Consider the following 24,698-nt stretch of genomic DNA (forward strand, 5'->3'; position numbering starts at 1 on the left):
TTATACCTACTGCCAGGTGTCAGTTTTTGTTCCACGGCAAGTATCCCTGCTACTCTCTGGGTACTGGCGCTACGAATACCCAGAAAGCATCCCCCATTCGCAGGGGGCCGCGCCTGATAGAAGAACTGACAAAAAACTCCCACAGGGTGGTATTATTATTATTATCCAGATTTAGCCATACGGCTCACACTCCCTCTGAGGGGAAAATTGACTCATCCCAGATACCTACGGTATCAAAAGGATTGAGCTCTGGTGGGACTCTTTCCGTGTTATCGAGCCCTAGGTGACTTGGAATGCAGGTGTATCTCCCAAAAATTTTCTTACACTTCTGGCCGTCGCAAGTAGTACAGCTTTCTGCATGGTCTTATAAATATTTTCATTGAGACCCAGCTTTTTTATGCTTTCGAGGAGGGTCTTCGGAATGACTCCAGTAGTAGACATAACAATAGGTATCGTCTGGGTACTTTGCATTCTCCATTGTCTCCGTATTTGAATTTCCAGATCTCTATACTTGGCGATCTTTTCAGTAAATTTACTACGTAGATTATTGTTGTTAGGTATCGCCACATCAATTAGTGTTGTTTGTCTTGTTAATTTATTAACTAGTACGAGATCTGGTCTATTATGTGCCACTGTTTGGTCTGTGAGCACACTGCGGTCCCAGTATAGCTTGTAGTTGCCATCCTCAAGCATAATCTCAGGAACGTATTGATAATATGGGAGATGGTCCGTTTGGAGAAGTCCCAGCTTGTTAGCTATCTCTTGATGAAGGATTTTTCCCACTGCGTCATGCCGTTCCTTGTATTCAGTTGCAGCAAATGCCTGGCAGCCCCCTGTAATATGTTGGATGGTTTCTTGGGCTTGACACCCATATCGGCATCTGTCGTTTTGAACCTGAGGGTCTTTGACGATATATTTCAGGTAATTTCTGGTTGGTATAACCTGATCCTGAATGGCCAGTAATGAACCCTCCGTTTCAGGGAACATCTTTCCTGATGTCAACCAATAGTTCGACGCTGTATTGTCGACATAGTCTTGGCTAACCTCATTGGGATGTCGCCCGTGCAGAGGTTTACCCATCCAGGTGCGCAGTTTTTCGTCCTTAGTAAGGTGGTTTATGCGCATTTCTGGTTCCCTCAGTTTGATCGGTGTTGTGTCATCTACTGCGCAAATTGCGCGGTGTAGAGTAGATGTCTCAGCCTGCATCTGAAAATAAGTTCTTAAATTAGCAATCTGTTTATCTAATTGCTCACCTATATCCATAAGTCCTCTTCCTCCTAAATACCGGGGTAATGTCGTTCGTTCTACTGCACTTTTAGGGTGGTGTTTTTGTGCCTTTGTGAGGTGTGTCCGTACTTTTCGCTGAAGATTTTCTATATCCGTTTTTGTCCACTTAACAATACCAAATGAATAGCTAAGCGCGGAACAAGCGTAGGTGTTCAGTGCCTTAAACAAATTTTTACTGTTAAGCTGTGAACGAAGCAGTTGTTTTACCCTTCTTATAAACTCAGTTGTTATCTCAGTTTTCATTTGCTTATGGTCAATTTTCCGCGCCTGCTTTACTCCAAGATATTATATTTATTATATATATCCAGATTTAGCCATACGGCTCACACTCCCTCTAAGGGGAAGATTGACTCATCCCAGATACCTACGGTATCAAAAGGATTGAGCTCTGGTGGGACTCTTTCCGTGTTATCGAGCCCTAGGTGACTTGGTATGCAGGTGTATCTCCCAAAAATTTTCGTACACATCTGGCCGTTGCGAGTAGTACTGCTTTCTGCATGGTCTTATAAAGATGTTCATTAAGACCCAGCTTTTGTATGCTTTCGAGGAGGGTCTTCGGAATGACTCCAGTAGTAGACATAATAATCGGTATCGTCTGGGTACTTTGCATTCTCCATTGTCTCCGTATTTGAATTTCCAGATCTCTGTACTTGGCGATCTTTTCAGTAAATTTAGTACGTAGATTATTGTTGTTAGGAATCGCCACATCAATGAGGGTTGTTTGTCTCGTTAATTTATTGACTAATACGAGATCTGGTCTATTATGCGCCACTGTTTGGTCTGTGAGAACAGTGCGGTCCCAGTATAGCTTGTAGTTGCCATCCTCAAGCATACTCTCAGGGACGTATTGATAATATGGGAGATGGTCGGTTTGTAGAAGTCCCAGCTTGATAGCTATCTCCTGATGAAGGATGTTTCCCACTGCGTCATGCCGTTCCTTGTACTCAGTTGCAGCAAATGCCTGGCAGCCCCCTGTAAGATGTTGGATGGTTTCTTGGGCTTGACATCCATATCGGCATCTGTCGTTTTGAACATGAGGGTCTTTGATAATATATTTCAGGTAATTTCTGGTTGGTATAACCTGATCCTGAATGGCCATTAATGAACCCTCTGTTTCAGGGAACATCTTTCCTGATATCAACCAGTAGTTCGACGCTATATTGTCGACATAATCTTGGCTGACCTCATTGGGATGTCGCCCGTGCAGAGGTTTACCCATCCAGGCGCGCACTTTTTCGTCCTTAGTAAGGTGGTTTATGCGCAGTTCTGCTTCCCTCAGTTTTATCGGTGTTGTGTCATCTACTGCGCAGATAGCGCGATGTAGAGTAGATGTTTCAGCCTGCATCTGAAAATAAGATCTTAAATTAGCAATTTGTTTGTCTAATTGCTCACCTATATCCATAAGTCCTCTTCCTCCTAAATTCCGCGGTAATGTCGTTCTTTCTACTGCACTTTTTGGATGGTGGTTTTGTGCCTTTGTGAGGTGCGTTCTTACTTTTCGCTGAAGATTTTCTATGTCCGTTTTTGTCCACTTAACAATGCCAAATGAATAGCTAAGCGCGGAACATACGTAGGTGTTTAGTGCCTTAAACAAATTTCTACTATTAAGGTGTGAGCGAAGCAGCTGTTTTACTCTTCGTATAAACTCAGTAGTTATCTCTGTTTTCATTTGTTTATGGTCAATTCTCCGCGCTTGCTTTACTCCAAGATATTTATACATATCGTTTTCACCCATGGCCTCGATGTTCTGGCCATTTTGCATATCGAATCCTCCGGGCTGTACTTTTCCTTTGACTATATTTAAAATACGGCACTTGTCTAATCCGAAGTGCATGCTAATATCATTAGAAAAAGTTTCTACAGTTTTTAGCATCTCATCGAGTTGGTTTCGAGTGGAAGCCATTAATTTCAAATCATCCATATACAATAAATGATTAAGCTTCGCCACCACATTGTTGTTATTTTTGATGCTAAAACCTGCGTCTGTGGAGTTCAATAGCTGAGATAGTGGGTTCATAGCTAGACAGAACCACAGTGGACTCAACGAATCTCCTTGAAACAGGCCCCGGCTGATTGCGATATTTTCAGTTTCGATGTTATTTTCACCAGGTATTTGAAGGTGAATTCTAGTCTTCCACTCCGTCATTATATGCTCTAAAAAGGTCACTATATTATCATCGACTTTATATATTCTCAATATATCTATAAGCCATTCATGCGGCACTGAATCAAAGGCCTTCTTGTAATCAATGAAGGCAGTATAAAGATTCCTCCTTTTGGAATATGCCTGGTTAGAAATCACTGAGTCCATGAAGAGTTGTTCTTTGCAACCCATGGAACCCTTAGCGCATCCTTTCTGTTGAGGCTCTATGATATTGTTCAGAGCACAGTGTTGGTAGATACGCCGGGCTACACAGGATGTGACCAATTTATACAAAGTTGGAAGACAAGTAATTGGGCGGTATTTGGCTGGATCTTGGGTGTTATTTTGATCCTTCGGAATTAAGTAAGTGGTTCCCTGAGTTAGGAATGATGGTATATCCTGCGGATTAGAAATTACATGATTAATTAGTGTTGATAAGCATTCATGAACACTCCAAAACTTCTTAAGCCAAAAGTTTTGAACTCCGTCTGGTCCAGGAGATTTCCAGTTATGAAGCTCTTTGATGGTATTTGAGACTTCTTCAGTAGTGAAGGGTTCGTAAAGGGTGGTAATGTAGCGTTGGCAGTTCTGTGTCATATCTTCTATCCATCCAGCATTGTTGTTAAGAGCAGCTGGCGTGGAAAGTTGATTTCCCCAAAACTCATGAATTTCTTCTTGGCTTGGGTAAGTCTTATCGACACGTTCTACAGTGGAATTGAGTTTTCGATAGAACGCCTTTTCAGAACTTCCAAAAAGAACATTGTCGCTTTTGCGGTTGTTACTAACTTTGTACCTCCTTAGTCGTCCTGAATAAACAGAGAGCTTTTGTTTTAATGTATCCAGACACTGATGGGCTGTGTTGTTTTCTGGATCATATCTTGAGTGTCTTGCGGTAGTCAGGATTATTTCTTCAGCTCTTCTGATGACTTTTCTACTTGTTACATCTCGTATGTATTCTGTGACTATACCAATATCCCTACGTAATAATTCGATCTTTCCGAGCAGTCTTTTTTCCCAAGATGCAATTCTGTTACCAGTTCTTTCGTTATTAGTAACCCGTCGTGTTCTGATCTTAACGCCCATTACATTAGCAATTGCTGTTGCTGCACAGTAGATTAGCATATGCAAATATTCCAACGTGTGAGCTTCTACGACATAGTTGGGTAGGACTTCAGTGTTCACAATTTGTAACAGCGCACCTAGTTTCTTACAAGAGTTTATTCGTGGTAGCGGTGGTCTGCTAAGTGGGTTTGTTCCATTAAACTCTTGTACGGCACAAGCCATTTCGTTTGCTAGACTATCGCACAACTCGTTGTTTTCCTGCTGTGTATTATCAGGTTGAGTTTCTGGCATGGGAATCTCAGGAGTCTGCTCATCAAGGATTTCATTAGGGACTTGATCTAAAACTTGTTCTTGGTTATTAATCTCCCGTTCGACTTCGCTTTTGATAGAATTGCGTCTAGTCTCTGGGATAAGGTTGTTCCTTATGATTACCCGGTATTGATCTGATACTCTTTGCTCCGATACTTGAATATCTGGGTACGTCCTGCAAAATTCGGCATACAGCTGTTGTCGGTAGCCGATTGTTTCTTGACCGAGGTTTGTCACCTTGTAGTAGAAGCGCAAAATGTTTTCATTAATGGACACAGTCCATTTCATGCGCTGCCTCGGTCGTCCCGCTTGAGTGAGCGCCGGCCGATGATCCAGCGCTGCACCTTCGGCGGGTGGAGCAATTGTTGTTGTTTGGCTCGCTTGTGGTTGTGGTTGTGGTTGGGTTATATATATTATTATTATTGGATTTAGCCATACGGCTCACACTCCCTCTAAGGGGGAAATTGACTCATCCCAGATACCTACCGTATCAAAAGGATTGAGCTCTGGTGGGACTCTTTCCGTGCTATCGAGCCCTAGGTGACTTGGTATGCAGGTGTATCTCCCAAAAATTTTCGTACACATCTGGCCGTTGCGAGTAGTACTGCTTTCTGCATGGTCTTATAAAGATGATCATTAAGACCCAGCTTTTTTATGCTTTCGAGGAGGGTCTTCGGAATGACTCCAGTAGTAGACATGATAATCGGTATCGTCTGGGTACTTTGCATTCTCCATTGCCTTCGTATTTGAATTTCCAGATCTCTGTACTTGGCGATCTTTTCAGTAAATTTAGTACGTAGATTATTGTTGTTAGGAATCGCCACATCAATGAGGGTTGTTTGTCTCGTTAATTTATTAACTAGTACGAGATCTGGTCTATTATGCGCCACTGTTTGGTCTGTGAGCACAGTGCGGTCCCAGTATAGCTTGTAGTTGCCATCCTCAAGCATACTCTCAGGGACGTATTGATGATATGGGAGATGGTCGGTTTGGAGAAGTCCCAGCTTGATAGCTATCTCCTGATGAAGGATTTTTCCCACTGCGTCATGCCGTTCCTTGTACTCAGTTGCAGCAAATGCCTGGCAGCCCCCTGTAAGATGTTGGATGGTTTCTTGGGCTTGACATCCATATCGGCATCTGTCGTTTTGAACATGAGGGTCTTTGATGATATATTTCAGGTAATTTCTGGTTGGTATAACCTGATCCTGAATGGCCAGTAATGAACCCTCCGTTTCAGGGAACATCTTTCCTGATGTCAACCAGAAGTTCGACGCTATATTGTCGACATAATCTTGGCTGACCTCATTGGGATGTCGCCCGTGCAGAGGTTTACCCATCCAGGCGCGCACTTTTTCGTCCTTAGTAAGGTGGTTTATGCGCAGTTCTGCTTCACTCAGTTTTATCGGTGTTGTGTCATCTACTGCGCAGATAGCGCGATGTAGAGTAGATGTTTCAGCCTGCATCTGAAAATAAGATCTTAAATTAGCAATTTGTTTATCTAATTGCTCACTTATATCCATAAGTCGTCTTCCTCCTAAATTCCGTGGTAATGTCGTTCTTTCTACTGCACTTTTTGGATGGTGTTTTTGTGCCTTTGTGAGGTGCGTTCTTACTTTTCGCTGAAGATTTTCTATATCTGTTTTTGTCCACTTAACAATACCAAATGAATAGCTACGCGCGGAACAAGCGTAGGTGTTTAGTGCCTTAAACAAATTTTTACTGTTAAGCTGTGAACGAAGCAGCTGTTTTATCCTTCGTATAAACTCAGTAGTTAGTTCAGTTTTCATTTGCTTATGGTCAATTTTCCGCGCCTGCTTTACTCCAAGATATTTATACATATCGTTTTCACCCATAGCCACGATGTTCTGGCCATTTTGCATATCGAATCCTCCGGGCTGTACTTTTCCTCTGACTATATTTAAAATACGGCAGTTGTCTAGTCCGAAGTGCATGCTAATATCATTAGAAAAAGTTTCTACAATTTTTAGCATCTCATCGAGTTGGTTTCGAGTGGAAGCCATTAATTTCAAATCATCCATATACAATAAATGATTAAGCTTCGCCACCACATTGTTGTTATTTTTGATGCTAAAACCTGCGTCTGTGGAGTTCAATAGCTGAGATAGTGGGTTCATAGCTAGACAGAACCACAGTGGACTCAAAGAATCTCCTTGAAACAGGCCCCGGCTGATTGCGATATTTTCAGTTTCGATGTTATTTTCACCAGGTATTTGAAGGTGAATTCTAGTCTTCCACTTCGTCATTATATGCTCTAAAAAGGTCACTATATTATCATCGACTTTATATATTCTCAATATATCTATAAGCCATTCATGCGGCACTGAATCAAAGGCCTACTTGTAATCAGTGAAGGCAGTAAAAAGATTCCTCTTTTTGGAATATGCCAGGTTAGAAATGACTGAGTCGATGATGAGTTGTTCTTTGCAACCCATGGAACCCTTAGCGCATCCTTTCTGTTGAGGCTCTATGATATTGTTCAGAGCACAGTGTTGGTAGATACGCCGGGCTACACAGGATGTGACCAATTTATACAAAGTTGGAAGACAAGTAATTGGGCGGTATTTGGCTGGATCTTGGGTGTTATTTTGATCCTTCGGAATTAAATAAGTGGTTCCCTGAGTTAGGAATGATGGTATATCCTGCGGCTTAGAAATAACATGATTAATTAGTGTTGATAAGCATTCATGAACACTCCAAAACTTCTTGAGCCAAAAGTTTTGAACTCAGTCTGGACCAGGAGATTTCCAGTTATGAAGCTTTTTGATGGTATTTGAGACTTCTTCAGTAGTGAAGGGTTCGTAAAGGGTGGTAATGTAGTGTTGGCAGTTCTGTGTCGTATCTTCTATCCATTCAGCATTGTTGTTAAGAGCAGCTGGCGTGGAAAGTTGATTTCCCCAAAACTCATGAATTTCTTCTTGGCTTGGGTAAGTCTTATCGACACGTTCTACAGTGGAATTGAGTTTTAGATAGAACGCCTTTTCAGAACTTTCAAAAAGAGCATTGTCGCTTTTGCGGTTGTTACTAACTTTGTACCTCCTTTGTCGTCCTGAATAAACGGAGAGCTTTTGTTTTAATGTATCCAGACACTGATGGGCTGTGTTGTTTTCTGGATCATATCTTGAGTGTCTTGCGGTATTCAGCATTATTTCTTCAGCTCTTCTGGTGACTTTTCTACTTGTTATACCTCGTATGTATTCTGTGACTATACCAATATCCCTACGTAATAATTCGATCTTTCCGAGCAGTCTTTTTTCCCAGGGTGCAATTCTGTTACCAGTTCTTTCGTTATTAGTAACCCGTCGTGTTCTGATCTTAACGCCCATTACATTAGCAATTGCTGTTGCTGCACAGTAGATTAGCATATGCAAATATTCCAACGTGTGAGCTTCTACGACATAGTTGGGTAGGACTTCAGTGTTTACAATTTGTAACAGCGCACCTAGTTTCTTACAAGAGTTTATTCGTGGTAGCGGTGGTCTGCTAAGTGGGTTTGTTCCATTAAACTCTTGTACGGCACGAGCCATTTCGTTTGCTAGACTATCGCGTAACTCGCTGTTTTCCTGCTGTGTATTATCAGGTTGAGTTTCTGGCATGGGAATCTCAGGAGTCTGTTCATCGAGAATTTCATTAGGGACTTGATCTAAAACTTGTTCTTATTATTATTATCCAGATTTAGCCATACGGCTCACACTCCCTCTAAGGGGAAAATTGACTCATCCCAGATACCTACGGTATCAAAAGGATTGAGCTCTGGTGGGACTCTTTCCGTGTTATCGAGCCCTAGGTGACTTGGAATGCAGGTGTATCTCCCAGAAATTTTCGTACGCATCTGGCCGTCGCGAGTAGTACAGCTTTCTGCATGGTCTTATAAAGATGTTCATTCAGACCCAGCTTTTTTATGCTTTCGAGGAGGGTCTTCGGAATGACTCCAGTAGTAGACATAATAATCGGTATCGTCTGGGTACTTTGCATTCTCCATTGCCTTCGTATTTGAATTTCTAGATCTCTGTACTTGGCGATCTTTCAGTAAATTTACTACGTAGATTATTGTTGTTAGGTATCGCCACATCAATTAGTGTTGTTTGTCTTGTTAATTTATTAACTAGTACGAGATCTGGTCTATTATGTGCCACTGTTTGGTCTGTGAGCACAGTGCGGTCCCAGTATATCTTGTAGTTGCCATCCTCAAGCATACCCTCAGGGACGTATTGATAATACGGGAGATGCTCTGTTTGGAGAAGTCCCAGCTTGATAGCTATCTCTTGATGAAGGATTTTTCCCACTGCGTCATGCCGTTCCTTGTATTCAGTTGCAGCAAATGCCTGGCAGCCCCCTGTAAGATGTTGGATGGTTTCTTGGGTTTGACATCCATATCGGCATCTGTCGTTTTGAACCTGAGGGTCTTTGATGATATATTTCAGGTAATTTCTGGTTGGTATAACCTGATCCTGAATGGCCAGTAATGAACCCTCCGTCTCAGGGAACATCTTTCCTGATGTCAACCAGTAGTTCGACGCTATATTGTCGACATAATCTTGGCTGACCTCATTGGGATGTCGCCCGTGCAGAGGTTTACCCAACCAGGCGCGCACTTTTTCGTCCTTAGTAAGGTGGTTTATGCGCATTTCTGGTTCCCTCAGTTTGATCGGTGTTGTGTCATCTACTGCGCAGATAGCGCGATGTAGAGTAGATGTCTCAGCCTGCATCTGAAAATAAGTTCTTAAATTAGCAATTTGTTTATCTAATTGCTCACCTATATCCATAAGTCCTCTTCCTCCTAGATTCCGTGGTAATGTTGTTCTTTCTACTGCACTTTTAGGATGGTGTTTTTGTGCCTTTGTGAGGTGTGTTCGTACTTTTCGCTGAAGAGCTTCTATATCTGTTTTTGTCCACTTAACAATACCAAATGAGTAGCTAAGCGCGGAACATGCGTAGGTGTTTAGTGCCTTATTATTATTATCCAGATTTAGCCATACGGCTCACACTCCCTCTAAAGGGGAAAATTGACTCATCCCAGATACCTACGGTATCAAAAGGATTGAGCTCTGGTGGGACTCTTTCCGTGTTATCGAGCCCTAGGTGACTTGGAATGCAGGTGCATCTCCCAGAAATTTTCGTACGCATCTGGCCGTCGCGAGTAGTACAGCTTTCTGCATGGTCTTATAAAGATGTTCATTCAGACCCAGCTTTTTTATGCTTTCGAGGAGGGTCTTCGGAATGACTCCAGTAGTAGAAATAATAATCGGTATCGTTTGGGTACTTTGCATTCTCCATTGCCTTCTTATTTGAATTTCTAGATCTCTGTATTTGTCGATCTTTTCAGTAAATTTACTACGTAGATTATTGTTGTTAGGTATCGCAACATCAATTAGTGTTGTTTGTCTTGTTAATTTATTAACTAGTACGAGATCTGGTCTATTATGTGCCACTGTTTGGTCTGTGAGCACAGTGCGGTCCCAGTATAGCTTGTAGTTGCCATCCTCAAGCATACTCTCAGGGACGTATTGATAATACGGGAGATGGTCTGTTTGGAGAAGTCCCAGCTTGATAGCTATCTCTTGATGAAGGATTTTTCCCACTGCATCATGCCGTTATTATTATTATTATCAGATTTAGCCATACGGCTCACACTCCCTCTAAGGGGAAAATTGACTCATCCCAGATACCTACGGTATCAAAAGGATTGAGCTCTGGTGGGACTCTTTCCGTGTTATCGAGCCCTAGGTGACTTGGAATGCAGGTGTATCTCCCAGAAATTTTCGTACGCATCTGGCCGTCGCGAGTAGTACAGCTTTCTGCATGGTCTTATAAAGATGTTCATTCAGACCCAGCTTTTTTATGCTTTCGAGGAGGGTCTTCGGAATGACTCCAGTAGTAGACATAATAATCGGTATCGTCTGGGTACTTTGCATTCTCCATTGCCTTCGTATTTGAATTTCTAGATCTCTGTACTTGGCGATCTTTTCAGTAAATTTACTACAGTGGAACCTCGATAACTCGGATTAATCGGGACCGCGGCCGATCCGGGTTATCGAAAATCCGGGTTAGCCGGAGAATATAGTAAAAATTAATAAATAACCTCCATTACAATTACAAAAACATGAAACACATATGCACAGTACACATCTAAATTACGTATAGTTGTATAGAGTGTAGAGTTTTGTTCATTTCTTGATAAAAAACTCAGTCATACTGTAGAGATGTACCGACACCATAATATGGTAGGTCTGGATCCTGCGTACAAAAAAAAATTGATAAATAGCAAGCTGAAAATTTGTTATTAGCTTAAGGGTGTCTAGTCGGACAAACATTAATATATGGGAACACTGGAACAGGGGAAGTTTTAACTGTGGAACAGGTTAAAAATTTGGAACGGTGAGACCACGAAAACGGCACATGTATTTTTTCCGACAGAACAGACTTAAACTCTCCGAACAGAGATTAAACTCTCATGCAAAAATCAGACTGCTATTTATCACCAAATTGGCGTTTTAATGAGTGGAACATGTAGAATATGTCAAATGACAGGAATTATGACAGGTGATAAATAGCAGTCTGATTTTTGCATGAGAGTTTAATCTCTGTTCGGAGAGTTTATGTCTGTTCTGTCGGACAAAACAAATGTGCCATTTTCGTGTTCTGACCGTTCCAAATTTTTGACCTGTTCCACAATTAAAACTGCCCCTGTTCCAGTGTTCTCATATATCAAAGTTTATCCGACTAGACACCCTTAAGCTATTAATAAATTTTTAGCTTGCTATTAATCAACTTTTTTTTCATACGCGGGATCCAGACCTATGGTAGCATAATATCATATTATGATGCTGCAATAAATTTATTTTAAAGATTCGTCTTTATCAATCCTACCTAATGTTTCAAGTTTCTTTTCCATTGTCACTGCAACATTTTTACCATTACGTAGACAAAGCAAACACAATCCGAAGCACGATTACATTACAGAACGGAAGTGATTAATAGGCTGTACTACACACAATACAAGAATTTTTAAATAGTCACGTCTTTTTTAAACAATGCTAAGACAGTTTGACATAAATAAAGAAAAAGGAATACAGACAGGTGTCTGTTCTTTCCGATAAGCTGAGACGGTCGCTCTGGCTGCCGCCGTGTGCATGAATCATTTTTACTATTGTACTTATGTGTTCAAATTACACAAATACACATTATCTCTGAAATATTATTTGGCCTACATACATTTTTATTTGATAAAATTGTTAAATTGTTTATTTGTTAAATTTTTGTCTGATGAAAATCGGTCCGGGTTAGCCGGACTTCCGGGTTATCGGGGGCCGACTTATCGGGGTTCCACTGTACGTAGATTATTGTTGTTAGGTATCGCCACATCAATTAGTGTTGTTTGTCTTGTTAATTTATTAACTAGTACGAGATCTGGTCTATTATGTGCCACTGCTTGGTCTGTGAGCACAGTGCGGTCCCAGTATATCTTGTAGTTGCCATCCTCAAGCATACTCTCAGGGACGTATTGATAATACGGGAGATGCTCTGTTTGGAGAAGTCCCAGCTTGATAGCTATCTCTTGATGAAGGATTTTTCCCACTGCGTCATGCCGTTCCTTGTATTCAGTTGCAGCAAATGCCTGGCAGCCCCCTGTAAGATGTTGGATGGTTTCTTGGGCTTGACATCCATATCGGCATCTGTCGTTTTGAACCTGAGGGTCTTTGATGATATATTTCAGGTAATTTCTGGTTGGTATAACCTGATCCTGAATGGCCAGTAATGAACCCTCCGTCTCAGGGAACATCTTTCCTGATGTCAACCAGTAGTTCGACGCTATATTGTCGACATAATCTTGGCTGACCTCATTGGGATGTCGCCCGTGCAGAGGTTTACCCATCCAGGCGCGCACTTTTTCGTCCTTAGTAAGGTGGTTTATGCGCATTTCTGGTTCCCTCAGTTTGATCGGTGTTGTGTCATCTACTGCGCAGATAGCGCGATGTAGAGTAGATGTCTCAGCCTGCATCTGAAAATAAGTTCTTAAATTAGCAATTTGTTTATCTAATTGCTCACCTATATCCATAAGTCCTCTTCCTCCTAGATTCCGTGGTAATGTTGTTCTTTCTACTGCACTTTTAGGATGGTGTTTTTGTGCTTTTGTGAGGTGTGTTCGTACTTTTCGCTGAAGAGCTTTTATATCTGTTTTTGTCCACTTAACAATACCAAATGAGTAGCTAAGCGCGGAACATGCGTAGGTGTTTAGTGCCTTATTATTATTATCCAGATTTAGCCATACGGCTCACACTCCCTCTAAAGGGGAAAATTGACTCATCCCAGATACCTACGGTATCAAAAGGATTGAGCTCTGGTGGGACTCTTTCCGTGTTATCGAGCCCTAGGTGACTTGGAATGCAGGTGCATCTCCCAGAAATTTTCGTACGCATCTGGCCGTCGCGAGTAGTATAGCTTTCTGCATGGTCTTATAAAGATGTTCATTCAGACCCAGCTTTTTTATGCTTTCGAGGAGGGTCTTCGGAATGACTCCAGTAGTAGAAATAATAATCGGTATCGTTTGGGTACTTTGCATTCTCCATTGCCTTCTTATTTGAATTTCTAGATCTCTGTATTTGTCGATCTTTTCAGTAAATTTACTACGTAGATTATTGTTGTTAGGTATCGCCACATCAATTAGTGTTGTTTGTCTTGTTAATTTATTAACTAGTACGAGATCTGGTCTATTATGTGCCACTGTTTGGTCTGTGAGCACAGTGCGGTCCCAGTATAGCTTGTAGTTGCCATCCTCAAGCATACTCTCAGGGACGTATTGATAATACGGGAGATGGTCTGTTTGGAGAAGTCCCAGCTTGATAGCTATCTCTTGATGAAGGATTTATCCCACTGCATCATGCCGTTATTATTATTATTATCAGATTTAGCCATACGGCTCACACTCCCTCTAAGGGGAAAATTGACTCATCCCAGATACCTACGGTATCAAAAGGATTGAGCTCTGGTGGGACTCTTTCCGTGTTATCGAGCCCTAGGTGACTTGGAATGCAGGTGTATCTCCCAGAAATTTTCGTACGCATCTGGCCGTCGCGAGTAGTACAGCTTTCTGCATTGTCTTATAAAGATGTTCATTCAGACCCAGCTTTTTTATGCTTTCGAGGAGGGTCTTCGGAATGACTCCAGTAGTAGACATAATAATCGGTATCGTCTGGGTACTTTGCATTCTCCATTGCCTCCGTATTTGAATTTCTAGATCTCTGTACTTGGCGATCTTTTCAGTAAATTTACTACGTAGATTATTGTTGTTAGGTATCGCCACATCAATTAGTGTTGTTTGTCTTGTTAATTTATTAACTAGTACGAGATCTGGTCTGTTATGTGCCACTGTTTGGTCTGTGAGCACAGTGCGGTCCCAGTATAGCTTGTAGTTGCCATCCTCAAGCATACTCTCAGGGACGTATTGATAATACGGGAGATGCTCTGTTTGGAGAAGTCCCAGCTTGATAGCTATCTCTTGATGAAGGATTTTTCCCACTGCGTCATGCCGTTCCTTGTATTCAGTTGCAGCAAATGCCTGGCAGCCCCCTGTAAGATGTTGGATGGTTTCTTGGGCTTGACATCCATATCGGCATCTGTCGTTTTGAACCTGAGGGTCTTTGATGATATATTTCAGGTAATTTCTGATTGGTATAACCTGATCCTGAATGGCCAGTAATGAACCCTCCGTCTCAGGGAACATCTTTCCTGATGCCAACCAGTAGTTCGACGCTATATTGTCGACATAATCTTGGCTGACCTCATTGGGATGTCGCCCGTGCAGAGGTTTACCCATCCAGGCGCGCACTTTTTCGTCCTTAGTAAGGTGGTTTATGCGCATTTCTGGTTCCCTCAGTTTGATCGGTGTTGTGTCATCTACTGCGCAGATAGCGCGATGTAGAGTAGATGTTTCAGCCTGCATCTGAAAATAAGTTCTTAAATTAGCAATTTGTTTATCTAATTGCTCACCTATATCCATAAGTCCTCTTCGTCCTAGATTCCGTGGTAATGTTGCTCTTTCTACTGCACTTTTAGGATGGTGTTTTTGTGCCTTTGTGAGGTGTGTTCGTACTTTTCGCTGAAGAGCTTCTATATCTGTTTTTGTCCACTTAACAATACCAAATGAGTAGCTAAGCGCGGAACATGCGTAGGTGTTTAGTGCCTTTAACAAATTTCTACTGTTAAGGTGTGAGCGAAGCAGCTGTTTTACCCTTCGTATAAACTCAGTAGTTATCTCTGTTTTCATTTGTTTATGGTCAATTTTCCGCGCTTGCTTTACTCCAAGATATTTATACATATCGTTTTCACCCATGGCCTCGATGTTCTGGCCATTTTGCATATCGAATCCTCCGGGCTGTACTTTTCCTCTGACTATATTTAAAATACGACACTTATCTAGTCCGAAGTGCATATTAATATCATTAGAAAAAGTTTCTACAGTTTTTAGCATCTCGTCGAGTTGGTTTCGAGTGGAAGCCATTAATTTCAAATCATCCATGTACAATAAATGATTAAGCTTCGCCACCACATTGTTGTTATTTTTTATGCTAAAACCTGCATCTGAGGAGTTCAATAGCTGAGATAGTGGGTTCATAGCTAGACAGAACCACAGAGGACTCAACGAATCTCCTTGAAACAGGCCCCGGCTGATTACGATATTTTCAGTTTCGATTTTACTTTCACCGGGTATTTGAAGGTGAATTCTAGTTTTCCACTCTGTCATTATATGTTGTAAAAAGGTCACTATATTATCATCGACTTTATATATTCTCAATATATCTATAAGCCATTCATGCGGCACTGAATCAAAGGCCTTCTTGTAATCAATAAAAGCAGTAAATAGATTCATCTTTTTGGAATATGCTTGATTAGAAATGACTGAGTCGATGATAAGTTGTTCTTTGCAACCCATGGAACCCTTAGCGCATCCTTTCTGTTGAGGCTCTATGATATTGTTCAGAGCACAGTGTTGGTAGATACGCCGGGCTACACAGGATGTGACCAATTTATACAAAGTTGGAAGGCAAGTAATTGGGCGGTATTTTGCTGGATCTTGGGTGTTATTTTGATCCTTTGGTATTAAATAAGTGGTTCCCTGAGTTAGGAATGATGGTATATCCTGCGGATTAGAAATAACATGATTAATTAGTGTTGATAAGCATTCATGAGCACTCGAGAACTTTTTGAGCCAAAAGTTTTGAACTCCGTCTGGTCCAGGAGATTTCCAGTTATGAAGCTCTTTGATGATATTTGAGACTTCTTCAGTGGTGAAGGGTTCGTAGAGAGTAGTAGTGTAGTGTTGGCAGTTCTGTGCCGTATCTTCTATCCATCCAGCATTGTTGTTAAGAGCAGCTGGTGTGGAAAGTTGATTTCCCCAAAACTCATGAATTTCTTCTTGGCTTGGGTAAGACTTATCGAGATTTTCTACGGTGGAATTGAGTTTCCGATAGAACGCCTTCTCAGCAGTCTCAAAAAGGGCATTGTCGGATTTTCGGTTGTTACTCACTTTGTACCTTCTTAGTCGTCCTGAATAAACTGAGAGTCTTTGTTTTAATGTATCCAGGCACTGTTGGGCTGTGTTGTTTTCTGGATCGTATCTTGAGTGTCTTGCAGTATTCCGTATTATTTCTTCAGCTCTCCTGATGACTCTTGTACTTCTTACACCTCGTATATATTCTGTGACTTGACCAATATCCCTACGCAGCAATTCAATCTTTCCGAGCAGTCTTTTTTCCCAGGGTGCAATTCTGTTACCAGTCCTTCCGTTGTTAGTACCCCGTCGTGTTCTGATCTTAACGCCCATTACATTAGCAATTGCTGTTGCTGCACAGTAGATTAGCATGTGCAAATATTCTAATGTGTGGGCTTCTACGACATAATTGGGTAGGACTTCAGTGTTCACAATTTGTAACAGCGCCCCTAGTTTCTTACAAGAGTTTATCCGTGGTAGCGGTGGTCTGCTAAGTGGGTTAGTTCCATTAAACTCCTGTACAGCACGTGCCATTTCGCTTACTAGGTTATCATGTAGCTCGTTGTTTTCCTGATCTGTATTGTCAGGTTGAGTTTCTTGTATGGCAAGCTCAGGAATCTGCTCATGAACTTCATTGGGGACTTGATCTTCAATTACAACATCGTTATGAATCTCCCGTTCGACTTCGCTTCTGATGATATTGCGTCTAGTCTCTGGGATAAGGTTGTTTCTTATAATTACCCGGTATTGGTCTGATACTCGTTGCTCCGATACTTGAATATCTGGGTACGTCCTGCAAAATTCGGCATACAGCTGTTGTCGGTAGCCGATTGTTTCTTGGCCGAGGTTTGTCACCTTGTAGTAGAAGCGCAAAATGTTTTCATTAATGGACACAGTCCATTTCATGCGCTGCCTCGGCCGTCCCGCTTGAGTGAGCGCTCGAGTGAGTTATTATTATTATTATTATCCAGATTTAGCCATACGGCTCACACTCCCTCTGAGGGGAAAATTGACTCATCCCAGATACCTAGGGTATCAAAAGGATTGAGCTCTGGTGGGACTCTTTCCGTGTTATCGAGCCCTAGGTGACTTGGAATGCAGGTGTATCTCCCAGAAATTTTCGTACGCATCTGGCCGTCGCGAGTAGTACAGCTTTCTGCATGGTCTTATAAAGATGTTCATTCAGACCCAGCTTTTTTATGCTTTCGAGGAGGGTCTTCGGAATGACTCCAGTAGTAGACATAATAATCGGTAACGTCTGGGTACTTTGCATTCTCCATTGCCTTCGTATTTAAATTTCTAGATCTCTGTACTTGGCGATCTTTTCAGTAAATTTACTACGTAGATTATTGTTGTTAGGTATCGCCACATCAATTAGTGTTGTTTGTCTTGTTAATTTATTAACTATTACGAGATCTGGTCTATTATGTGCCACTGTTTGGTCTGTGAGCACAGTGCGGTCCCAGTATAGCTTGTAGTTGCCATCCTCAAGCATACTCTCAGGGACGTATTGATAATACGGGAGATGGTCTGTTTGGAGAAGTCCCAGCTTGATAGCTATCTCTTGATGAAGGATTTTTCCCACTGCGTCATGCCGTTCCTTGTATTCAGTTGCAGCAAATGCCTGGCAGCCCCCTGTAAGATGTTGGATGGTTTCTTGGGCTTGACATCCATATCGGCATCTGTCGTTTTGAATCTGAGGGTCTTTGATGATATATTTCAGGTAATTTCTGGTTGGTATAACCTGATCCTGAATGGCCAGTAATGAACCCCCCGTCTCAGGGAACATCTTTCCTGATGTCAACCAGTAGTTCGACGCTATATTGTCGACATAATCTTGGCTGACCTCATTGGGATGTCGCCCGTGCAGAGGTTTACCCATCCAGGCGCGCACTTTTTCGTCCTTAGTAAGGTGGTTTATGCGCATTTCTGGTTCCCTCAGTTTGATCGGTGTTGTGTCATCTACTGCGCAGATAGCGCGATGTAGAGTAGATGTCTCAGCCTGCATCTGAAAATAAGTTCTTAAATTAGCAATTTGTTTATCTAATTGCTCACCTATATCCATAAGTCCTCTTCCTCCTAGATTCCGTGGTAATGTTGTTCTTTCTACTGCACTTTTAGGATGGTGTTTTTGTGCCTTTGTGAGGTGTGTGCGTACTTTTCGCTGAAGAGCCTCTATATCTGTTTTTGTCCACTTAATAATACCAAATGAGTAGCTAAGCGCGGAACATGCGTAGGTGTTTAGTGCCTTAAACAAATTTCTACTGTTAAGGTGTGAGCGAAGCAGCTGTTTTACCCTTCGTATAAACTCAGTAGTTATCTCTGTTTTCATTTGTTTATGGTCAATTTTCCTCGCTTGCTTTACTCCAAGATATTTATACATATCGTTTTCACCCATGGCCTCGATGTTCTGGCCATTTTGCATATCGAATCCTCCGGGCTGTACTTTTCCTCTGACTATATTTAAAATACGACACTTATCTAGTCCGAAGTGCATATTAATATCATTTTAGGTGCATATAGAAGTGCATATTAATATTATTATCCAGATTTAGCCATACGGCTCACACTCCCTCTGAGGGGAAAATTGACTCATCCCAGATACCTACGGTATCAAAAGGATTGAGCTCTGGTGGGACTCTTTCCGCGTTATCGAGCCCTAGGTGACTCGGAATGCAGGTGTATCTCCCAAAAATTTTCTTACACTTCTGGCCGTCGCAAGTAGTACAGCTTTCTGCATGGTCTTATAAATATGTTCATTGAGACCCAGCTTTTTTATGCTTTCGAGGAGGGTCTTCGGAATGACTCCAGTAGTAGACATAACAATAGGTATCGTCTGGGTACTTTGCATTCTCCATTGTCTCCGTATTTGAATTTCCAGATCTCTATACTTGGCGATCTTTTCAGTAAATTTACTACGTAGATTATTGTTGTTAGGTATCGCCACATCAATTAGTGTTGTTTGTCTTGTTAATTTATTAACTAGTACGAGATCTGGTCTATTATGTGCCTCTGTTTGGTCTGTGAGCACACTGCGGTCCCAGTATAGCTTGTAGTTGCCATCCTCAAGCATACTCTCAGGAACGTATTGATAATATGGGAGATAGTCCGTTTGGAGAAGTCCCAGCTTGTTAGCTATCTCTTGATGAAGGATTTTTCCCACTGCGTCATGCCGTTCCTTGTATTCAGTTGCAGCAAATGCCTGGCAGCCCCCTGTAATATGTTGGATGGTTTCTTGGGCTTGACATCCATATCGGCATCTGTCGTTTTGAACCTGTTATTATTATTATTATATTATTATATTATCCCAGATTTAGCCATACGGCTCACACTCCCTCTAAGGGGAAAATTGACTCATCCCAGATACCTACGGTATCAAAAGGATTGAGCTCTGGTGGGACTCTTTCCGTGTTATCGAGCCCTAGGTGACTTGGAATGCAGGTGTATCTCCCAGAAATTTTCGTACGCATCTGGCCGTCGCGAGTAGTACAGCTTTCTGCATGGTCTTATAAAGATGTTCATTCAGACCCAGCTTTTTTATGCTTTCGAGGAGGGTCTTCGGAATGACTCCAGTAGTAGACATAATAATCGGTATCGTCTGGGTACTTTCCATTCTCCATTGCCTTCGTATTTGAATTTCTAGATCTCTGTACTTGGCGATCTTTTCAGTAAATTTACTACGTAGATTATTGTTGTTAGGTATCGCCACATCAATTAGTGTTGTTTGTCTTGTTAATTTATTAACTAGTACGAGATCTGGTCTATTATGTGCCACTGTTTGGTCTGTGAGCACAGTGCGGTCCCAGTATAGCTTGTAGTTGCCATCCTCAAGCATACTCTCAGGGACGTATTGATAATACGGGAGATGGTCTGTTTGGAGAAGTCCCAGCTTGATAGCTATCTCTTGATGAAGGATTTTTCCCACTGCGTCATGCCGTTCCTTGTATTCAGTTGCAGCAAATGCCTGGCAGCCCCCTGTAAGATGTTGGATGGTTTCTTGGGCTTGACATCCATATCGGCATCTGTCGTTTTGAACCTGAGGGTCTTTGATGATATATTTCAGGTAATTTCTTGTTGGTATAACCTGATCCTGAATGGCCAGTAATGAACCCTCCGTCTCAGGGAACATCTTTCCTGATGTCAACCAGTAGTTCGACGCTATATTGTCGACATAATCTTGGCTGACCTCATTGGGATGTCGCCCGTGCAGAGGTTTACCCATCCAGGCGCGCACTTTTTCGTCCTTAGTAAGGTGGTTTATGCGTATTTCTGGTTCCCTCAGTTTGATCGGTGTTGTGTCATCTACTGCGCAGATAGCGCGATGTAGAGTAGATGTCTCAGCCTGCATCTGAAAATAAGTTCTTAAATTAGCAATTTGTTTATCTAATTGCTCACCTATATCCATAAGTCCTCTTCCTCCTAGATTCCGTGGTAATGTTGTTCTTTCTACTGCACTTTTCGGATGGTGTTTTTGTGCCTTTGTGAGGTGTGTTCGTACTTTTCGCTGAAGAGCTTCTATATCTGTTTTTGTCCACTTAACAATACCAAATGAATAGCTAAGCGCGGAACAAGCGTAGGTGTTTAGTGCCTTAAACAAATTTTTACTGTTAAGCTGTGAACGAAGCAGCTGTTTTACCCTTCTTATAAACTCAGTAGTTATCTCTGTTTTCATTTGTTTATGGTCAATTTTCCTCGCTTGCTTTACTCCAAGATATTTATACATATCGTTTTCACCCATGGCCTCGATGTTCTGGCCATTTTGCATATCGAATCCTCCGGGCTGTACTTTTCCTCTGACTATATTTAAAATACGACACTTATCTAGTCCGAAGTGCATATTAATATCATTTTAGGTGCATATAGAAGTGCATATTAATATTATTATCCAGATTTAGCCATACGGCTCACACTCCCTCTGAGGGGAAAATTGACTCATCCCAGATACCTACGGTATCAAAAGGATTGAGCTCTGGTGGGACTCTTTCCGCGTTATCGAGCCCTAGGTGACTCGGAATGCAGGTGTATCTCCCAAAAATTTTCTTACACTTCTGGCCGTCGCAAGTAGTACAGCTTTCTGCATGGTCTTATAAATATGTTCATTGAGACCCAACTTTTTTATGCTTTCGAGGAGGGTCTTCGGAATGACTCCAGTAGTAGACATAACAATAGGTATCGTCTGGGTACTTTGCATTCTCCATTGTCTCCGTATTTGAATTTCCAGATCTCTATACTTGGCGATCTTTTCAGTAAATTTACTACGTAGATTATTGTTGTTAGGTATCGCCACATCAATTAGTGTTGTTTGTCTTGTTAATTTATTAACTAGTACGAGATCTGGTCTATTATGTGCCTCTGTTTGGTCTGTGAGCACACTGCGGTCCCAGTATAGCTTGTAGTTGCCATCCTCAAGCATACTCTCAGGAACGTATTGATAATATGGGAGATAGTCCGTTTGGAGAAGTCCCAGCTTGTTAGCTATCTCTTGATGAAGGATTTTTCCCACTGCGTCATGCCGTTCCTTGTATTCAGTTGCAGCAAATGCCTGGCAGCCCCCTGTAATATGTTGGATGGTTTCTTGGGCTTGACATCCATATCGGCATCTGTCGTTTTGAACCTGTTATTATTATTATTATATTATTATATTATCCCAGATTTAGCCATACGGCTCACACTCCCTCTAAGGGGAAAATTGACTCATCCCAGATACCTACGGTATCAAAAGGATTGAGCTCTGGTGGGACTCTTTCCGTGTTATCGAGCCCTAGGTGACTTGGAATGCAGGTGTATCTCCCAGAAATTTTCGTACGCATCTGGCCGTCGCGAGTAGTACAGCTTTCTGCATGGTCTTATAAAGATGTTCATTCAGACCCAGCTTTTTTATGCTTTCGAGGAGGGTCTTCGGAATGACTCCAGTAGTAGACATAATAATCGGTATCGTCTGGGTACTTTCCATTCTCCATTGCCTTCGTATTTGAATTTCTAGATCTCTGTACTTGGCGATCTTTTCAGTAAATTTACTACGTAGATTATTGTTGTTAGGTATCGCCACATCAATTAGTGTTGTTTGTCTTGTTAATTTATTAACTAGTACGAGATCTGGTCTATTATGTGCCACTGTTTGGTCTGTGAGCACAGTGCGGTCCCAGTATAGCTTGTAGTTGCCATCCTCAAGCATACTCTCAGGGACGTATTGATAATACGGGAGATGGTCTGTTTGGAGAAGTCCCAGCTTGATAGCTATCTCTTGATGAAGGATTTTTCCCACTGCGTCATGCCGTTCCTTGTATTCAGTTGCAGCAAATGCCTGGCAGCCCCCTGTAAGATGTTGGATGGTTTCTTGGGCTTGACATCCATATCGGCATCTGTCGTTTTGAACCTGAGGGTCTTTGATGATATATTTCAGGTAATTTCTTGTTGGTATAACCTGATCCTGAATGGCCAGTAATGAACCCTCCGTCTCAGGGAACATCTTTCCTGATGTCAACCAGTAGTTCGACGCTATATTGTCGACATAATCTTGGCTGACCTCATTGGGATGTCGCCCGTGCAGAGGTTTACCCATCCAGGCGCGCACTTTTTCGTCCTTAGTAAGGTGGTTTATGCGTATTTCTGGTTCCCTCAGTTTGATCGGTGTTGTGTCATCTACTGCGCAGATAGCGCGATGTAGAGTAGATGTCTCAGCCTGCATCTGAAAATAAGTTCTTAAATTAGCAATTTGTTTATCTAATTGCTCACCTATATCCATAAGTCCTCTTCCTCCTAGATTCCGTGGTAATGTTGTTCTTTCTACTGCACTTTTCGGATGGTGTTTTTGTGCCTTTGTGAGGTGTGTTCGTACTTTTCGCTGAAGAGCTTCTATATCTGTTTTTGTCCACTTAACAATACCAAATGAGTAGCTAAGCGCGGAACATGCGTAGGTGTTTAGTGCCTTAAACAAATTTCTACTGTTAAGGTTTGAGCGAAGCAGCTGTTTTACCCTTCGTATAAACTCAGTAGTTATCTCTGTTTTCATTTGTTTATGGTCAATTTTCCGCGCTTGCTTTACTCCAAGATATTTATACATATCGTTTTCACCCATGGCGTCGATGTTCTGGCCATTTTGCATATCGAATCCTCCGGGCTGTACTTTTCCTCTGACTATATTTAAAATACGGCACTTATCTAGTCCGAAGTGCATACTAATATCATTAGAAAAAGTTTCTACAGTTTTTAGCATCTCGTCGAGTTGGTTTCGAGTGGAAGCCATTAATTTCAAATCATCCATGTACAATAAATGATTAAGCTTCGCCACCACATTGTTATTATTTTTGATGCTAAAACCTGCATCTGTGGAGTTCAATAGCTGAGATAGTGGGTTCATAGCTAGACAGAGCTAGATAGATTATATTATTATTATTATTATCCAGATTTAGCCATACGGCTCACACTCCCTCTAAGGGGAAAATTGACTCATCCCAGATACCTACGGTATCAAAAGGATTGAGCTCTGGTGGGACTCTTTCCGTGTTATCGAGCCCTAGGTGACTTGGAATGCAGGTGTATCTCCCAAAAATTTTCGTACACTTCTGGCCGTCGCAAGTAGTACAGCTTTCTGCATGGTCTTATAAAGATGTTCATTGAGACCCAGCTTTTTTATGCTTTCGAGGAGGGTCTTCGGAATGACTCCAGTAGTAGATATAACAATAGGTATCGTCTGGGTACTTTGCATTCTCCATTGTCTCCGTATTTGAATTTCCAGATCTCTATACTTGGCGATCTTTTCAGTAAATTTACTACGTAGATTATTGTTGTTAGGTATCGCCACATCAATTAGTGTTGTTTGTCTTGTTAATTTATTAACTAGTACGAGATCTGGTCTATTATGTGCCACTGTTTGGTCTGTGAGCACACTGCGGTCCCAGTATAGCTTGTAGTTGCCATCCTCAAGCACACTCTCAGGAACGTATTGATAATATGGGAGATGGTCCGTTTGGAGAAGTCCCAGCTTGATAGCTATCTCCTGATGAAGAATTTTTCCCACTGCGTCATGCCGTTCCTTGTATTCAGTTGCAGCAAATGCCTGGCAGCCCCCTGTAATATGTTGGATGGTTTCTTGGGCTTGACATCCATATCGGCATCTGTCGTTTTGAACCTGAGGGTCTTTGACGATATATTTCAGGTAATTTCTGGTTGGTATAACCTGATCCTGAATGGCCAGTAATGAACCCTCCGTTTCAGGGAACATCTTTCCTGATGTCAACCAATAGTTCGACGCTGTATTGTCGACATAGTCTTGGCTGACCTCATTGGGATGTCGCCCGTGCAGAGGTTTACCCATCCAGGCGCGCAGTTTTTCGTCCTTAGTAAGGTGGTTTAAGCGCATTTCTGGTTCCCTCAGTTTGATCGGTG

The 24,698-nt window shown here is 41.8% G+C and overlaps 2 protein-coding genes across 4 annotated transcripts in view; both read right to left on the reverse strand.

Moving 5' to 3' along the window:
- LOC114345109 (uncharacterized) overlaps positions 1–24,698 on the reverse strand; it is a 495,244-nt gene that overhangs the window by 282,509 nt on the left and 188,037 nt on the right. The window lies entirely within an intron of this gene.
- On the reverse strand, positions 9,782–23,592 carry LOC126880260 (uncharacterized). Of its 3 annotated transcripts, none has more exons than XM_050644035.1 (2): positions 22,018–23,592; positions 9,782–9,843 (listed from the first exon to the last, which is right to left on the reverse strand). In XM_050644035.1, exon 1 carries the CDS (start codon positions 23,572–23,574, stop codon positions 22,072–22,074), a length of 1,503 nt encoding a protein of 500 aa, XP_050499992.1. In that variant the 5' UTR covers positions 23,575–23,592; the 3' UTR covers positions 9,782–9,843; positions 22,018–22,071. The 3 variants fall into 3 exon arrangements, with proteins under 3 accessions (XP_050499992.1, XP_050499991.1, XP_050499993.1); XM_050644034.1 differs by lacking the exon at positions 9,782–9,843 and adding an exon at positions 13,075–13,136; XM_050644036.1 differs by lacking the exon at positions 9,782–9,843 and adding an exon at positions 17,582–18,054 and having other exon boundaries at positions 22,735–23,592.

Source organism: Diabrotica virgifera, chromosome 2 (genome assembly GCF_917563875.1).
Source record: "Diabrotica virgifera virgifera chromosome 2, PGI_DIABVI_V3a".
Taxonomy (NCBI): domain Eukaryota; kingdom Metazoa; phylum Arthropoda; class Insecta; order Coleoptera; family Chrysomelidae; genus Diabrotica; species Diabrotica virgifera.

What these genes read in the sequence shown, in the direction of transcription:
- LOC126880260 (XM_050644035.1), bottom strand. Translation starts at nt 23,574, where the DNA reads ATGGATGATTTGAAATTAATGGCTTCCACTCGAAACCAACTCGACGAG.